Below are 16077 nucleotides of genomic sequence, written 5' to 3'. Positions count from 1 at the left end.
TTGCTTAGCTATCAATTCTCTCTCTCTCTCTCTCTCGCTCTCTCTCTCTCTCTCTCTCTCTCTCTCATCAACGCGACGTTTCGTCCTGATCCACGAGACATTATCCAGCTATGACTGCTGAGGGAGTGAATTCCAGTCGCGAGTCCTTCTCCTTATATCATGATGTTTCAGGCTCTCGAGTACGGTCTGGAGAACCTCTCTGGCAGGTCAAGTTTTCATTGGTTCCTGGGAAGGTGACTCTTACGGCGAGCGTTTACGAGTCTTGCACCTTCTCAGGCGGGGAATATCACTGGGAGCCTCTTGATTGGCTTCTACCTGAGTGACGTCACCCCTGGTATTATTCTCATAATGTGCTTCACGTCCGATGTTGTTTGTTTCATGTACGCTGGTACTTATCCTTGAGCAAAAGCCTCCCTTTAATACCACTCATGAAGCGTTCCTGATACTGACGTGTGTGAGGAGGACAACGCCCCTCTCCCCCCAACGAAAGTACCAGCGCGCATGAAACAAACAACACTGGACGTGAAGCACATTATGAGAATAATACCAGGGGTGACGTCACTCAGGTAGAAGCCAATCAAGAGGCTTCCAGTGATATTCCCCGTCTGAGAAGGTCTGCAAGACTCGAAAACGTTCGCCGCATGAGTCACCTTCCCAGGAACCAATGAAAACTCGACCTGCCGGAGAGGTTCTCCAACCCGTATTCAAGAGCCCACAACATCATGATATAAGGAGAAGGACGTGCCACTGGAATTCAGTCCCACAGCAGTCATCGCTGGATAGTGTCCTATGGATCAGGACGAAACGTCGCGTTGGAGAGAGAGAGAGAGAGAGAGAATTGTATAAGCAATAATAAACCAAAATGACTCGACCGAATTTTACGATGCCATTTGGTGCGTAGCTAACCATTCTAAGCAACAACGAGAAAGCCGTCACCAGAAAAATAGAGAAGACTCTCTACAAGATTAATAGTGCTGAAGCAGCAATCATTTTTAACAAAACCTATTATTATTATTATTATTATTATTATTATTATTATTATTATTATTATTATTATTAATATCAATATTATTATTATTATTATTATTTATTATTATTATTATTATTATTATTATTATTATTATTATTATTAATGTATAGAAGTTTCTCTATTCTTCTTATTACTGACTTTTCTTTTGTCCTCAAGTTGCCTACAATTTGTACTGCATTTTGTATAATATATTCTTTTTCACAAATACCACGTTTTTGACATTTGGCGTTTAATAGCCAATTTGAGCACAGGAGATTCGTCAGTAATAAGAAGAATGGAGAAACTTCTATACAAAATAAACACGGCTGAAATAGCCATTATTTTCAATAAAATCTGTAATTATTATACATTTAGATTATCTAATTAATAAAATTATTAGGATTATTATTATTGTATTATATTATTATTATTATTATATATATTTTTGTTTTTGCTCTATCACAGTCCTCCAATTCGACTGGGTGGTATTTATAGTGTGGGGTTCCGGGTTGCATCCTGCCTCCTTAGGAGTCCATCACTTTTCTTACTATGTGTGCCGTTTCTAGGATCACACTCTTCTGCATGAGTCCTGGAGCTACTTCAGCCTCTAGTTTTTCTAGATTCCTTTTCAGGGATCTTGGGATCGTGCCTAGTGCTCCTATGATTATGGGTACGATTTCCACTGGCATATCCCATATCCTTCTTATTCTATTTTCAGATCTTGATAACTTATCCCATTTTTTCCTCTCTCTTTATCTTCAACTCTGGTGTCCCATGGTATTGCGACATCAATGAGTGATACTTTCTTTTCTTCTTGACCTTGTCAATCAACGTCACGTCTGGTCTGTTTGCACGTATCACCCTATCCGTTCTGATACCATAGTCCCAGAGGATCTTTGCCTGATCGTTTTCTATCACTCCTTCAGGTTGGTGCTCGTACCACTTATTACTGCAAGGTAGCTGATGTTTCTTGCACAGGCTCCAGTGGAGGGCTTTTGCCACTGAATCATGCCTCTTTTGTACTGGTTCTGTGCAAGTGCCAGGCATTCACTTGCTATGTGGTTTATGGTTTCATTTTTCGTATTGCCTTCCTACATATGGAGAGATGTTATTTCCGTCTATCATACTTTGAACATATCTGGTTCTTAGGGCCTGATCTTGTGCCGCTGTTATCATTCCTTCAGTTTCCTTCTTTAGCTCTCCCCTCTGTAGCCATTGCCAATTGTCATCGCTGGCTAGTTCTTTAGTCTGTCCGTGCATTGGTTTGTTGTGCCAGTCCTCTGTTCTTTCTGTCTTTTTCCTCCTGTCTCTGTATATTTCTGGGTCTTCGTCTACTTTTATTAGTCCTTCTTCCCATGCACTCTTTAGCCACTCGTCTTCACTGGTTTTCAGATATTGCCCCAGTGCTCTGTTTTCGATGTTGAACGCAGTCCTCTATACTTAGTAGTCCTCTCCCTCCTTCCTTTCGTGTTATGTATAGTCTGTCCGTATTTGCTCTTGGTGTAGTGCTTTGTGTATTGTCATTTGTTTCCTGGTTTTCTGATCTATGCTGCGGAGTTCTGCCTTCGTCCATTCCACTATTCCTGCGCTGTATCTGATTACTGGCACTGCCCATGTTTATGGCTTTATCATATTTCCGGCGTTGAGTTTTGACTTGAGTATCGCCTTGAGTCTCTGCATATATTCTTTCCTGATCGTGTCCTTCATCTCTTGGTGTTTTATATCTCCTCCTTCCATTATTCCCAGGTATTTGTATCCTGTCTCATCTTATGTGTTTGATGTTGCTCCATCTGGTAGCTTTATCCCTTCAGTTCTCGTTACTTTACCTTTTTGTATGTTGACTAAGGCGCATTTTTCTATTCCAAACTCCATCCTGATGTCCCCAGATACAATCCTTACAGTCTGGATTAGGGTATCTATTTCCTTGATGCTCTTACCATACAGCTTGATGTCGTCCATGAACATCAGATGGTTGATTCTGTTGCCTTTTTTCTTGAGTTGGTACCCGGCATCCATCTTCTGTAGTACTTTTGTCATGGGAATCATGGCTACTACGAAGAGTAGTGGGGACAGTGAGTCGCCCTGGAAGATCCCTCTCCTGATATTAACCTCTGACTAGTCTTATTCCAGAAGCTTGTACGTATTGTATTCCAGTTGCGCATTGTATTTTGAGGAAGCTGATGGTATTTTCCTCTGCCCCATATATTTTCAGGCATTCTATTAGCCATGTGTGTGGTATCATGTCGAAGGCTTTCTTATAGTCTATCCATGCCATGCTTTAGGTTGGTTTCCTTCTCCTACTGATCTTCATTACCATTTTGTCTATCAGGAGCTGGTCTTTTGTGCCCCTACAATTCCTTCTGGCAGCCTTTTCTGTTGGTTGGTGGGGGATGGTTGTTTTTGTCTCCTCTAGGTAGTTGTATAGCCTTTCACTGATGATTACCTGTTAGTAACTTCCACATTATTTGGTAGGCCAGGTGATAGGCCTGTTTCAGTTACTGGCTATATTTCCCTTACTCTTGTCTTTTTGTACTAAGGATGTTTCTTCCTGTGGTCATCCATTTGGGTGCATGATGATTTGAGATACAATGCTGGAGTTGTTTCTTTGCTATTCGTGGGTGTAGGGCCTTGAAGTTTTTGAGCCAGTATCCATGGACTTCATCGGGACCTGGGGCTTTCCAGTTTGGCATTTTCTTTAGTTGGTGTCTGACTGTGTCTGTCGTGATGTCTGTGAAGTCTGTGAATCTTTGTTTTATTCTCCCTGTTTCTTCTTCCTTGACTTCCTGGAGCCATGTTGCATGTTTGTTGTGTGATACCGGATTGCTCCATATGTTTTCCCAGAGTCTCTTACTTGGTTCGGCTTCAGGAATTTCTGGGTGGTTGTCTTCCCCTCTTAGTTGGCTGTATAGTCTTTTCTGGTTGGTTCGAATAGTTTGTTTCTTCTGTTTGGTATCCCTTATTCTGTTCATGTACCGTTGGATCTTGTGTGCTTTGGCCTTAAGCCTCTGTTTTACTTCTTCTATTGTGTTGTTTAGTCCCCTCTCTTGTACTTTGTATTTCTCGTTGAGTTCCTCCCTTGTTTTCTTGCTTCTTAGCCTTTTTTCTGCCATCTGTTTCAGTTTACTCAAGTCAGATCTCATCACCATGATTTGCTTTTCCAGGCGCCTTTTCCAAGGAGGTTGCTGTTTTGGTTTCTGTGACGGTGGTGTTGATGTTCGAATCCCCATCAGTTCTGCTACTAATCTTGCTCCTGCATATGTCAAGTTATTTGTTTCTGTGATACTGGTGGTGTGTATTAGGCCCATTATTTCATTGACCTCACTTGTTTTCTCCCTTAATTTCTTGGTGTTGTAGGCTTTCATGGAGGGGATCTTTGTTCTCTCTGTATCTGGCTACCATCCATATAAAAAAAAATCCAGAAAAGAGAACAAAGATCCCCTCCATGAAAGCCTACAACACCAAGAAATTAAGGAGAAAACAACAAGTGAGGTCAATGAAATAATGGGCCTAATACACACCACCAGTATCACAGAAACAAATAACTTGACATATGCAGGAGCAAGATTAGTAGCAGAACTGATGGGGATTCGAACATCAACACCACCGTCACAGAAACCAAAACAGCAACCTCCTTGGAAAACAAGCGCCTGGAAAAGTAATCTGGTGATGAGATCTGACTTGAGTTATTAATAATTAATTATTATTATTATTATTTATTATTCAGAAGATTTCCTTATTCATAAGGAATAAGCCCACAGGACACCGATATGAAATTCAGCTTCCAAATTATATTGCGTTCAGTTGAAAGAAGTAACAAAAAAGGTGATAGGAAATACACGAAGAAGAGGTGCGTTATTTACAAATAAAATGATACGATTAACGAAATTATCAGTAAATAGACGAAAATGTAAAAAAAATGATGAAATACAAAGAGAATTGCTGTAGAGTGGTAGTTTGGGGAAACACTAGTTTACGAATCAAGTCTTTTCCTTTGCCAGTCAAAGTCCATTTTGAATTTTGACGTTTCATGTAACTGTGTAGCCAATTCTGACAAGTTTGACGAAAGACCTAATTTTAGCTCTATAGAGTATATGCAGTGGAGATGATACAAATTATGAATTAATACTGCAGGCCGATCTTTTGAGATGAATAGATCTAGACTGTGGTGCTGTAAAAATAATGATGGCGTCTATGGTAATACTATAGTAGATTCACATCAGCCGTGCATTTGACGTCTAGGCCAGTCCCTTACGACGCTGCTGTTTGGGTGTTGATAAGCCAGTCACAGGGCTGGAAACTCTCAGTCTCTCGACAGAGTTCACATAGGCGGGATGCATGTTCCACCTCTCCTGAAAGACGTATCCCTCGGAGAGATGGAACATACATACTACCTATGTGAACTCTTGAGAGAGACTGAGTTTTCAGGCCCGTGACTGGCTTATCAACAGCCAATCAGGAGCGTCGTAAGGGACTGGCCTAGACGTCTCAAATGCACGGCTGATGTGAATTTACTATAATACAAATTATGATAACAATAACAGTGATAACGATGTAACGTTATGATATCGTCATAATATTCAACAATTGGAAAACAGATTTGGAATGATTTCCATAGATTTAGTAAAATAGACATTCTATGGATTAATCCGTGGATTAATTAAAAGATATTATATGGATTAATCCGTGGATTAAGTAAAAGGTTTTCTAGGGATTAATCATTGGATTAAGTAAACGAATCTTCTATGTATTTATCGACCAGTATCTAGCCTAGACCAATAAGCGCACAACGCAGATAGAAAAAGGTGCAAGAAACTGACTAAATTATCTATTTATTTATTTTTATATGATTTCTCAACGTTAATGATAGCCAACTTCCACGATTTTGTAATCGCTATCAGGTACGATGACGTCAAAAGCGAAAGTTTTGTCTGCCGAATGTACAAAAATAGATAAATGAATGTAAAAAAAAAATGATCGTCAACTAGAGAAATATTGGCGATGACTCGTATACTGAATGATGACGCCTTACTTCGAGTGGGTTAAGTGATAAAACTCCTTCTTTTCTTCAGAGAACCTTGGATTCATCAGCGTCTGTCTCTCGGTCACGAATGAGGTTTACGTCACCGAGTGCCTAAGTTGGTTTCATTCGCGGTTGTCAAGGCCAGTCTCATTGATTATTCAACCGGAATGAGTATTTGGTTGCAATAAGCATTTATTTAAGTCTTGAGTGTAAATGAAAGCGCGTGCGCACACATACACACACATGGATATATATTATATATATATAATATATATATATATATATATATATATATATGTCTATATATATATATATATAATAATATATATATATCATATAATGCTATATAGATATATAGATATATATCAATATATATATATATCTTATATATATATATATATATATATATATATTATATATATGATAGATATATATGTATATATATATATATATATATATATAGATATATATATATATTAAAATTTACACACGTCAAATGATAAGGCCATTATAATGGACTGTCCGCAGTCTTTATATACATGTATGTATGTATGTATTTATGTATGTAATATATCTAAATGTACATATAATATATATATATATATACATATATATATATATATATATGTATATATATATATATATATATATATATATATATATACATATAATAATGGTAAGCTTTGATGTTATTAAAGTCTCTGTTCACCTGTGTACCTGTCAACGACGTCTTAGAATAAATAGCGAACTAAATAAGCATGTCATGTCTTTGCCTAATCATGTAATTTTAGAACTGATCAGACTGTGCGTGGTTGACTCTTGTTTTATTTTTAATGGCAAATTTTACCAAAAAAAATTTGGAATGCAGATGGGTAATTGCTTGTCCCCAGTATTCTCAAATATTTACATGGAATTTTATGTGTCTAGAATAGCTAATTCAATTATGGCAGATATTGTTCTCTGGGTTAGATATGTTGACGATGTATTTGCGGTACTGAAAACTTCTATTGACATTCAGAAGATTTTAAGAGACCTCAATAATTTAGTTCCCTCCATAACTTTTACGGTTGACGAAGAAGACAATGGTGTTATCTCATTTTTGGATGTTACAGTTGTGAGGTCAGTTGTAAGTTCTAGCTACAAGTTTAAAATACACAGAAAACCTACTAATAACAATCTTATTATTAGCAATTACTCCTCACACAAAGTAGAAGTAAAACTCTCAGCATTAAGATCAATGTTTCTTAGAGCTCTTAATATCTGCAGTCCGGAATTTATCAATGAGGAACTAGAATTTAAATATCAAGTTGGTATTGAAAATAATTTTAAACTGGAAGATATTGATTACAGTCTAAAGTTAGCACGAAAAACATTTTATTCATATGAGGAGAAAAACAGAAAACTGGATTTTATATGTTTCCAATACCATCCCACATTAGAATCTATAGTCTACCCCCTAAGGTTACTTGGTTTTAGTACAACTTTTTCATATCCATTGGAAAAACTTTTATTCATAATAGTCCGGAAAACAATGCACTGTAAACTTTACCTCTTTCCTTAATAAACGCTCCAAGAAGAGGTCCATTGGAGGACGAAACTGTTGGGCATTTTCTGAGACATACCTTTTTTCATTTTCCTATGTAGAATACAACTGAATGATATATATATATATATATATATATATATATATATATATATATATATATATATATATTATATATATATATATATATACATATATATATACATATATATATATATACATAAAATATATTATTATATATATATATATATATATATATATATATATATATATCTATATATATATATAGAGTTGCGATGAAAGAGAAATACAAAAAACGATGTCGATTAAATGGTTAATCAGTAAAATACTTTGGAATGAGAGAGAGAGAGAGAGAGAGAGAGAGAGAGAGAGAGAGAGAGAGAGAGAGAGAGAGGCCAATGAAAGTTTATTAGAGAGATTGAACTTCATACTCAGTCACACGATACAACGTACATAGATAAATGTAAAGTGTGCAGCCAGTGAGTAATGCTGATGAAATCCTGTGCATTCAAATTAACCCTTGTGTGCGTGTAATGCGTGTAGGTGTTGTATATTTAAAATCTGCTGGATGCATAAATTAAGGGCTGGATGCACTACGTCGCAATTTGTAATATTTTCTAAACCGCTTGTTCAAGGAATGAAATTACCCAAATATAACTTTGCATTCGCACGCAAAAGGGTACATATTGCGCTTGTGTGTGCGTGCAAACGCGTGTTTTTTTTTTTTTTTTTTTTTTTTTTTTTTTTTTTTTTTTTGTTTGGCCACCCAATAGTTTAACCCGTGAAAAGCCTATTTTTAGCTCACGTCATCTCCATCTTGGATGCTCTTTGGTCAAGCGAAAGGGCGCAGTTAATTGTGTGCGCTTTCCTTCCCTTGTCTAGTAGGAGTTTGTACGTCGCCGGGTTGGGTTCTATCAGCAATCCCGTCCATCCCAGCTCCCTCTCGAAGTAGAGAGAATTGCTGAAGGTCTCTCCATCCACGGCCCCAACCTCGAGAAAGAAGCCGTTTCTCTGAGAAGAAAAAAAAAAATCTCCATCTTAATTCTTACGTAATGTCAAATTCCTTTTTTGCTTGCTAAGCTCGTCACTGGAATCCTTGAATTCTAAAAAGGGTCCTTGAATTCCAAAAAGGGAATGGGAATGAATGAGTCATGGCACTTTCCCTCACTTGGACAATTCTCTGCCTTCTGACCAGCGTGAGTTCGAATAATCTCAGTGGCAGGAAAATTTCTCCATTCGTTTCCTTTAGGATTTCAATGTTTTTAGTAGAAAGCATTTTATAAAATATTATGAAATGGAAGCTAAGAGATCGTTATGCTAAATGAATTTACAGCATCGGCAAATGTAGACTAATATTATTCTATCTTTTTTTTATAGTGATGTGATTTAATATTAGCAGGCAGAAGGTTACAATGTATGACAATGATACAGATTATATAGTTGCTTTAGAATTTTGAATCCCTGAATATCAATTGGATTTATTTATTTTTTTTATTAAGACACGGGGCGGGGGTGGGGGGGGACTAGCTTAAGTAAACTCAGCCCGCGCCACACACACCTTTCCTTTAAGGATACGATCAGGCGGCCGCCGCCCTCCCCCCACGCCCTCTCTCTCTCTCTTACCTCTCCTTTCACGATCAGTTTATCGATGAGCTGTCCTTGGTTGTACTGAGAGAAATGCTTCTTGTTCGGTTCTGTCAGGTTGTACGGTCCCTTGGAAGGCGGGTCGAGCAATTTTCTACGAATATAATCGATCAGCTTTGGACTCTCCATTGGTTGGCCCTGGGGAAAATCAGCATTATTATTATTATTATTATTATTATTATTATTATTATTATTATTATTATTATTATGTTGAAAGAATGGCAGAATTAAGCGAGTTGATTTTATATATTGATTTTTCTATTTTCCTTACAACTCGCTTCTCAGGCTCAGTGATGTTTCTGAGTAACTGGCCAATATTCAAATTGGGAATTTTCAAAAATTATAAATGCTGAAGGTAATCTTTTATTAGAACAGGATATCAGGTCCAGGTCAAGCAGGGGTCGTCTTCAGTGCCGGTATTATTCCGTAGCCGTAGCTCAGTTCGGGGCCGCGGTATTGGTGCTGGTATAGCTGGTATCAAGTGACGTTTCGACTTTCTCGCAGGTCATCTTCGGACGAGTCGGTTGAAGGACTGTAGCAAGAAGTCTGCGGGGCGGTATTTATAGTGGCTAGGGCCTAGAATTGCATTCTCATTGGTCAGGCCGGTCTTGGGCGAAGGAAAAACCAAATTTGAACATCACGCAAGAAACATTTCTCCTTCCCACCGCCTCCCAGAGAGCAGCCAGATAATCAGGAGCCCCCACAGGATAATATGATTCCTGCTACAGATGGAATTCCTGAGGTTCATCCTCAGGCACACTACTGTGGCGCTCGCACGAGAGAATCCCCAAGACCTTCGAGGCGAGATCCACGACTTCGCCCAAGACCGGCCCGACCAATGAGAATGCAACTCTAGGTCCGAGCTGCTATAAATACCGCCCCGCAGACTTTCTTGGTACAGTTCTCTCACTGATCCCACAGTGAGAAGAACTTCTCCTCCCTGAGACCTGCCTGCCGACTGCTGCTGTATACGCTCTGCTGCTGCTGCGCTGCTGCTGTGCGCTGCGATCCCGAGGGCCTGCCGACGACTTCCGCCGCTGCTGCTGCTTCCCAGGGGCCTGTCGACTGCTGCTGCTGCTGCCGCCGCCGCCGTTGCTGCCTGCTGCCTGCTGTCTGCTCTCCTGTAGGGGCCGCCCCTGCTGCCTCTCCTGCAGAGTAGACTGCCGAAGGGCGCCCCCAGCGTCGCCTGCTGCAAATTTGAAGGCTTTGCCTAATAATTATTGCTGAGATTCAGCCAATATTATAAGGAAATAACGATTGACTTTAAATAAGTCTCTACTTCCAAATAACCTTCCATTACTAACATACTCTCCTGTGGAAAATCTGGTAGCCGTTGTGGTCTTAAAACTCCAGTTGAAGCAGGACCCAAGAGTCAAAATCTCCCACTCCTCGCCGTCTGTGGCAAGTGGCAGCAGACTGATAGGCTTGGCGCCTATAAGCCAAGAACCTAGGATAGGAGATAGGTGTTTGAGAGGATTGGCACTATAAGCCAAGAGAAAAGTTGTGAGTGTGTGTACTTGAAAACAGTAAACTGTTTTGTGTTTTATTATTCCTTCCCCATTTTAAGGACCTCCCTGACTGTAGGACTTGACTGCTGGGTCGTCTTAGTGCTCGGAGAGCAGTAAGGAGATTCCCCAGCTGCAACTGCTGCAGTCAGTAAGCAGCTACCAATAGGCTAGATAGGGCCCCCCTTCAAGCAGAAAAGAAAATATTACAATAATAATAATTAAATTATATTAAAACAGCATTAGAAAGAATAAAATAGTAATAATAAAGTAAAGTAGAGTAAAGTAAAAGAAAGTCAAGTAGAGTATATATATAATATATATATATATATATATACTATATATATATATATATTTACAGTAATAATAATAATAATAATAACAATAAAGTAAAAAGAGTCAGAAAGTAATAATAATAACAATAATTGATTACAGTTTCAGGTTCTTTAATTTCATTTTTCCACTCTAACTTTCACTTCAAAAACCTGCAATTTCAGGCTAAGCCCAATAAGCAGGGTCAGTGGACCATCTCATCCAGAGATACAAAAACGATTATCACCCTGAGGAACACGACAGCAATCAACATCAAGGAACTGAAAGAAGAAGAAGAGAGAATTAAGAAAGCAGTAGTGGTTGGCTACCCACTTGAAATGCCTGAAAGCCACCTAACGAGCGCAGCCAATGTGACAGCTGCGATTAGAATGAAGAACAAACAAGGTATACTTACCAAGGCTGTACTAGTCACCTTCGTAGGGACCATCCCAGAAAGAGTTGACCTGGGAGTGTTCGGGAGATATGGGGTGAACTTACTACCCGGAACCCCTAAGGTGCTTCAAGTGCCAGAAATTTGGCACCATAACGTACCAATGTCAGGCAAAGCAAGAGACCTGTGCAATAGCAGCAGGAAACATCCAACTGAAGACTGCATTGCCAAAAGAAAGCAGGGGAGGGCAGACCACAACACCGAAGTGCCCCAACTGTAGCAAGGCACACATCGCCATGGCCTGGGGATGCCCGGAGAGACTGGCAAGAGTAAAGGCCGCTCTGCCCAAAGAAACAAGAAGAGAGAGGAGCTTGTCAAGAGGAAGGGCAGCACCAAAACCTCAGCCCAGAAGAAGTTCTATACCAGGGAAGAGCTGGAGAATCCAGGAGGGAAGCAGGACCCAGCAGGAAAAGAAACAGCTCCAGGTCTGCATCAAGAAGACCTCCCCCGAGGAAAACAAATCCTCAGGCACCTAAACCATTGCCAAGGTCTATATACATCAAAACAATCGATCTCAGGGACAGATTGACAGACTTCTCCAAACGCATCATAAAGGGAGACATCAATGCAGAAACTATCCAAGAGTGCATAGAAGTACTTCTTAAGAGCTTCATCAAAGGAGCTTCCAAGCCCCCCTCCCCCTCTACCACTATGCAGGAGGCAGCGACCCAAGCTGCACCAAAACCCACTCCTCAAACCCCCTCACCTCTACCTTCCACATCCGCCCTCAACCCCTCACCTTCCACATCCTCTGAACAAATAAACCACACCCTCAACTCATCCAACTCACCCTCATCATCACCATCAACCACTGAAGGCATGACAGAGGAAACTGGAATAACATTCGCACCAAGGGACCCCAGACAGTTCTCCTCAACGTACCAATCATGCTGAAGATCATCAATTGGAACGCTGGTGGAATAAGGACAAAGGCAGCTACACTAATTGCAGTCTGCAAAACAGAAAATGTGGACATCATTCTACTGCAAGAAACCATGCTAACAACTGGGACAAAATTCAGAATAACTGGATATAATGTCTACACAACCCCATGCGTAGGCACAGACAGAGGATTGGCAATTCTCGTCAAGAATACAATCCCAACAGCAAGAACACACAACCCAATCCCCTGTGGCAACAATGTGGAAACCCTAGCAGTGAGAATCACACTGCTAAACCAGAGGATAGATATATTACAACATATATAGAAAAATACATAGAGAAGAACCAGGAGAACTGCAGCTCACCACAGCTCTTCGCACATGCAGCAGAAATCACCAACAATTATATGTGGACTTCAACGCGCATCACCCTCTGCTATCATCCCCATCGACCACAACCAACCTGGAGAGGCACATAGCCTTCTCTCTAGATGAGTTTGAAGGAGTCTCACTACTCAACTCAGGGCAACCTACACACATAAGAGGAGGCAGATTAGATTTGACATTTGCCACAACAACAATCAGACACCTAACAAGGTGGCAAGTACACACGACATTAGTGAGCGACCACTTTGCCACAGAACAGAGCTGGAGATGCAGCAACTACCGCCCAATACCGCCACCCCCTCCGACATGGAACCAAGACCTAGCAGATTGGGTTGTGTTTCGTCTAGCCCTCGAAGAGTGGGCAGCACAATACACACCTCCAGAAGACATAGATCAGCTAGAAAAAGATCTAGTTGAGGCTATACACAATGCTGCAAACAGGGCAATGCCCATGAGAGTAGGAAGAAGAGACCACACCTACAAAGACTCCTGGTACTACTGCCCAGAAGTAAGAAGACTGAAAACCCTACTGAACAGGGTAACAAAAATTTATAGGAAAAGAAGGACAACAGAAAACACAGGGAACTACTAAAAAAAAAAAAAAAAAAAAAAAAAAAAAAAAAAAAAAAAAAGCAGTCAAAATGATGTTCAACAGCAGCTGCAAGAGATAAGAATTGAAAGTGGATGGAATGGTGTACAAAACTATCACAGTACACATCTCTCTCAGAGCTATGGAAGTGGCTGAACAGAGTAGCCGGAAAGAAGAGAACACCCGTAGCAACTCACCCTCACCCACTAGAAGAAGCGGAAAAACTGGCAACATCCTTCGCCAATAGGACTAGCTCAGGTAACCTCTCCCCTGAAACAAGAAGAATTCAGGATCAACTAGCACCGATTCGATGGGAGGAGATCGATGCGGCCTGCCACAGACCAGACGATACTGACATCCCTTACACAGTAGAGGAACTGAAAGCAGTTTTTAAAGTTGGCAGAGACACAGCACAGGAGCAGACAGGATAACATACACCATGATCAGCAAAATGGGTCCTGCAGGAGAAACAGCCTTCTGAGAATCCTGAACAAAACACACATCGAGCACACAAGACCACAAACCTGGCGGCAGCAAGACACGCAGCCAATCCCCAAACCTAAAGATCCAGAGAACCCAAGACCAATCGCATTGGTGTCATGCATGAGAAAACTGGAGAAAAAATGGTACTAAATAGAATGAAGTACAAGATTGGTCCACTGCACAAACAGCTATATGCATATCAGGAAGGAGTCGGAACTACAGAGTGCATAACAGATGTTCTCAGCTATATAAATCAGAAGAAGGCCACAGTAGTTCTTCCATAGATTTGAAAAGGCTTTTGAACTAGCCAGTCCAGCAGCAATACTACAATCAGTAGTAAGGAAGGGAGTCCAAGGACACTTACTGGACAAAAAACTACGTGCTGAGAAGGCAGGCCAGAGTAAAATTCCAAGGAGTGATGTCTACATTCCACGACTTGGAAAATGGCACCCCTCAGGGAGGAATTCTGAGTCCATTTTTCTTTTTATTCAATATACTAATGGAGAATATAGCCTCCCACCCTGCAGCTTCCAGAAGGCGTAGAAATCTCATCTATGCCGATGATGTGTGTGTAGTAGCAAGAGGAGCTGTTAGAGTACCCAGAATGCAAAGGGCACTCAATGACATCAACAATAAATCAAATGAGCTAGGCCTAAAAATAAACATAAATAAAACAAAGGCCATGACAATAAAAGCCCACAGACCGCTGGCAACCACTAACAATAGGAGCTGAGGCCCATAGAATGGGTAGACAGCTACATGTACCTAGGAGTTGTCATAGAGAAGCAGCTAACTTTCAAGGAAGAAATCAAGTACTTGAGAGAAAGAGCAAATGCAAGACTTGCTGCCATGAGATACATGTCATCCTGAAGGAAGGAGCAAATGAACACATACAAAGGAAGTACTACCTAGCCTGCACCAGAACATTAGTGGACTATGCTGCCCCCACTCTGATAAGGCTGACAGAGGCTCAGAAAGAATCACTGGAGGTCATTCAAAACAATGCAATGAGACTCATGCTAGGAGCACCTACATGGACAAGACTGTGCAACCTCAGGCTTGAAACTAACCTGCCAAAGCTAGAGGATAGGATTGCACAGCGAAATGTAAGCCCAATGGCCAAGATGTTCCTCTCAGAAAGAGACTCCATCTCTAAGAAAAGAGCAAGAGAGGAACTTGCCAAACACCCACAGATTCAAACTTCGAGTTCCTATGGTGGACCAAAGTGACAACATCAAAAGGTCTAGGCATGGCAGAAACACTGCTGCAACTAGGTCCAGACACAACACAGGGCACACAACAACTACCACCCTGGAAGAAGGACACTACAATATACAAATACACAAGCCTTTGCCAAAGAGCAAAAGAGGACTGCACAGGAGAAGAGCTAAGAGCGGCAGCCTATGGAGCAATCAGAAACACTGAGACCATAGGGGCACAAACATACTACACTGATGGCACTGTAGATCCTGAGAATCAAACTACGGGAGCTGCAGTATATTCAAGAAACTTCACAGCCTGCTGGAGGACCTCCAACCACGCCTCCACTATGCAGACAGAGTTAACAGCAATAGACAGGCACTGCTGTACTCACTGGAGAATGAAGTAGGGCCTGTAATCATCCACACAGACTCAAAGTCCTCAATGCAAGCCCTGCAACAACAGAAAATTAAAGAAAATAAGGCACTGCTGGCTGGAATTAAAACACTGCTACACCAGCACAGCGAAAGAGGAAGACCTGTCACCTTAAACTGGATACCCAGTCACATAGGAATTCCAGGCAATGAGTGGGCTGATGAGCTAGCCAAAACAAGTACAAAACACATTGACAGAGTGCAAGTACATATACAACCTGCACTGCAACAAGTCAAAAATGCAATGAAACCACTCTGCAAAGAAAAATTGATAAATGACCATCGTGAGTGGGTAGAAAAGAACTCACCGTCTGCCAGATGGTATAAGAAATCGACTGGTCTAGTGCCTCCTCCCATAGACAGGCACACACCAAGAAAACTTGCTGTGATCATCCACAGACTCAGGCTAGATATAAAGCCTGCTGGGAAATTGTGGAAAAACAGTGTCAGACCATGTGAACACTGTCAAGAAGAAACACAGCAACCACTCCTTCACTACCTGCTGGAATGCAGAGAAACAGCACAGCTAAGAGGTGCAGCACAAAATGCAGTACCTGCACAAGATGCTGAGCATGCAGCTGCCACAGTCACAAAGACA

General features: G+C 40.7%; 1 protein-coding gene across 2 annotated transcripts in view; it reads right to left on the bottom strand.

Moving 5' to 3' along the window:
* The window catches only part of LOC135223878 (protein Star-like), a 40840-nt gene that overhangs the window by 2666 nt on the left and 22097 nt on the right, over positions 1–16077 (bottom strand). For both annotated transcript variants that reach the window (XM_064262786.1, XM_064262785.1), the window contains exons 4-5: positions 9217–9375; positions 8399–8604 (exon numbers count right to left, since the gene is read on the bottom strand). In XM_064262786.1, coding sequence (XP_064118856.1) covers positions 8399–8604; positions 9217–9375 — 365 coding nt within the window. The remainder of the gene's footprint in view (positions 1–8398; positions 8605–9216; positions 9376–16077) is intronic.

This window comes from Macrobrachium nipponense, chromosome 10 (genome assembly GCF_015104395.2).
Source record: "Macrobrachium nipponense isolate FS-2020 chromosome 10, ASM1510439v2, whole genome shotgun sequence".
NCBI classification, from domain to species: domain Eukaryota; kingdom Metazoa; phylum Arthropoda; class Malacostraca; order Decapoda; family Palaemonidae; genus Macrobrachium; species Macrobrachium nipponense.
Note: the sequence above shows the minus strand (reverse complement) of the source record. Positions and strands in the feature narration are given on the sequence as shown.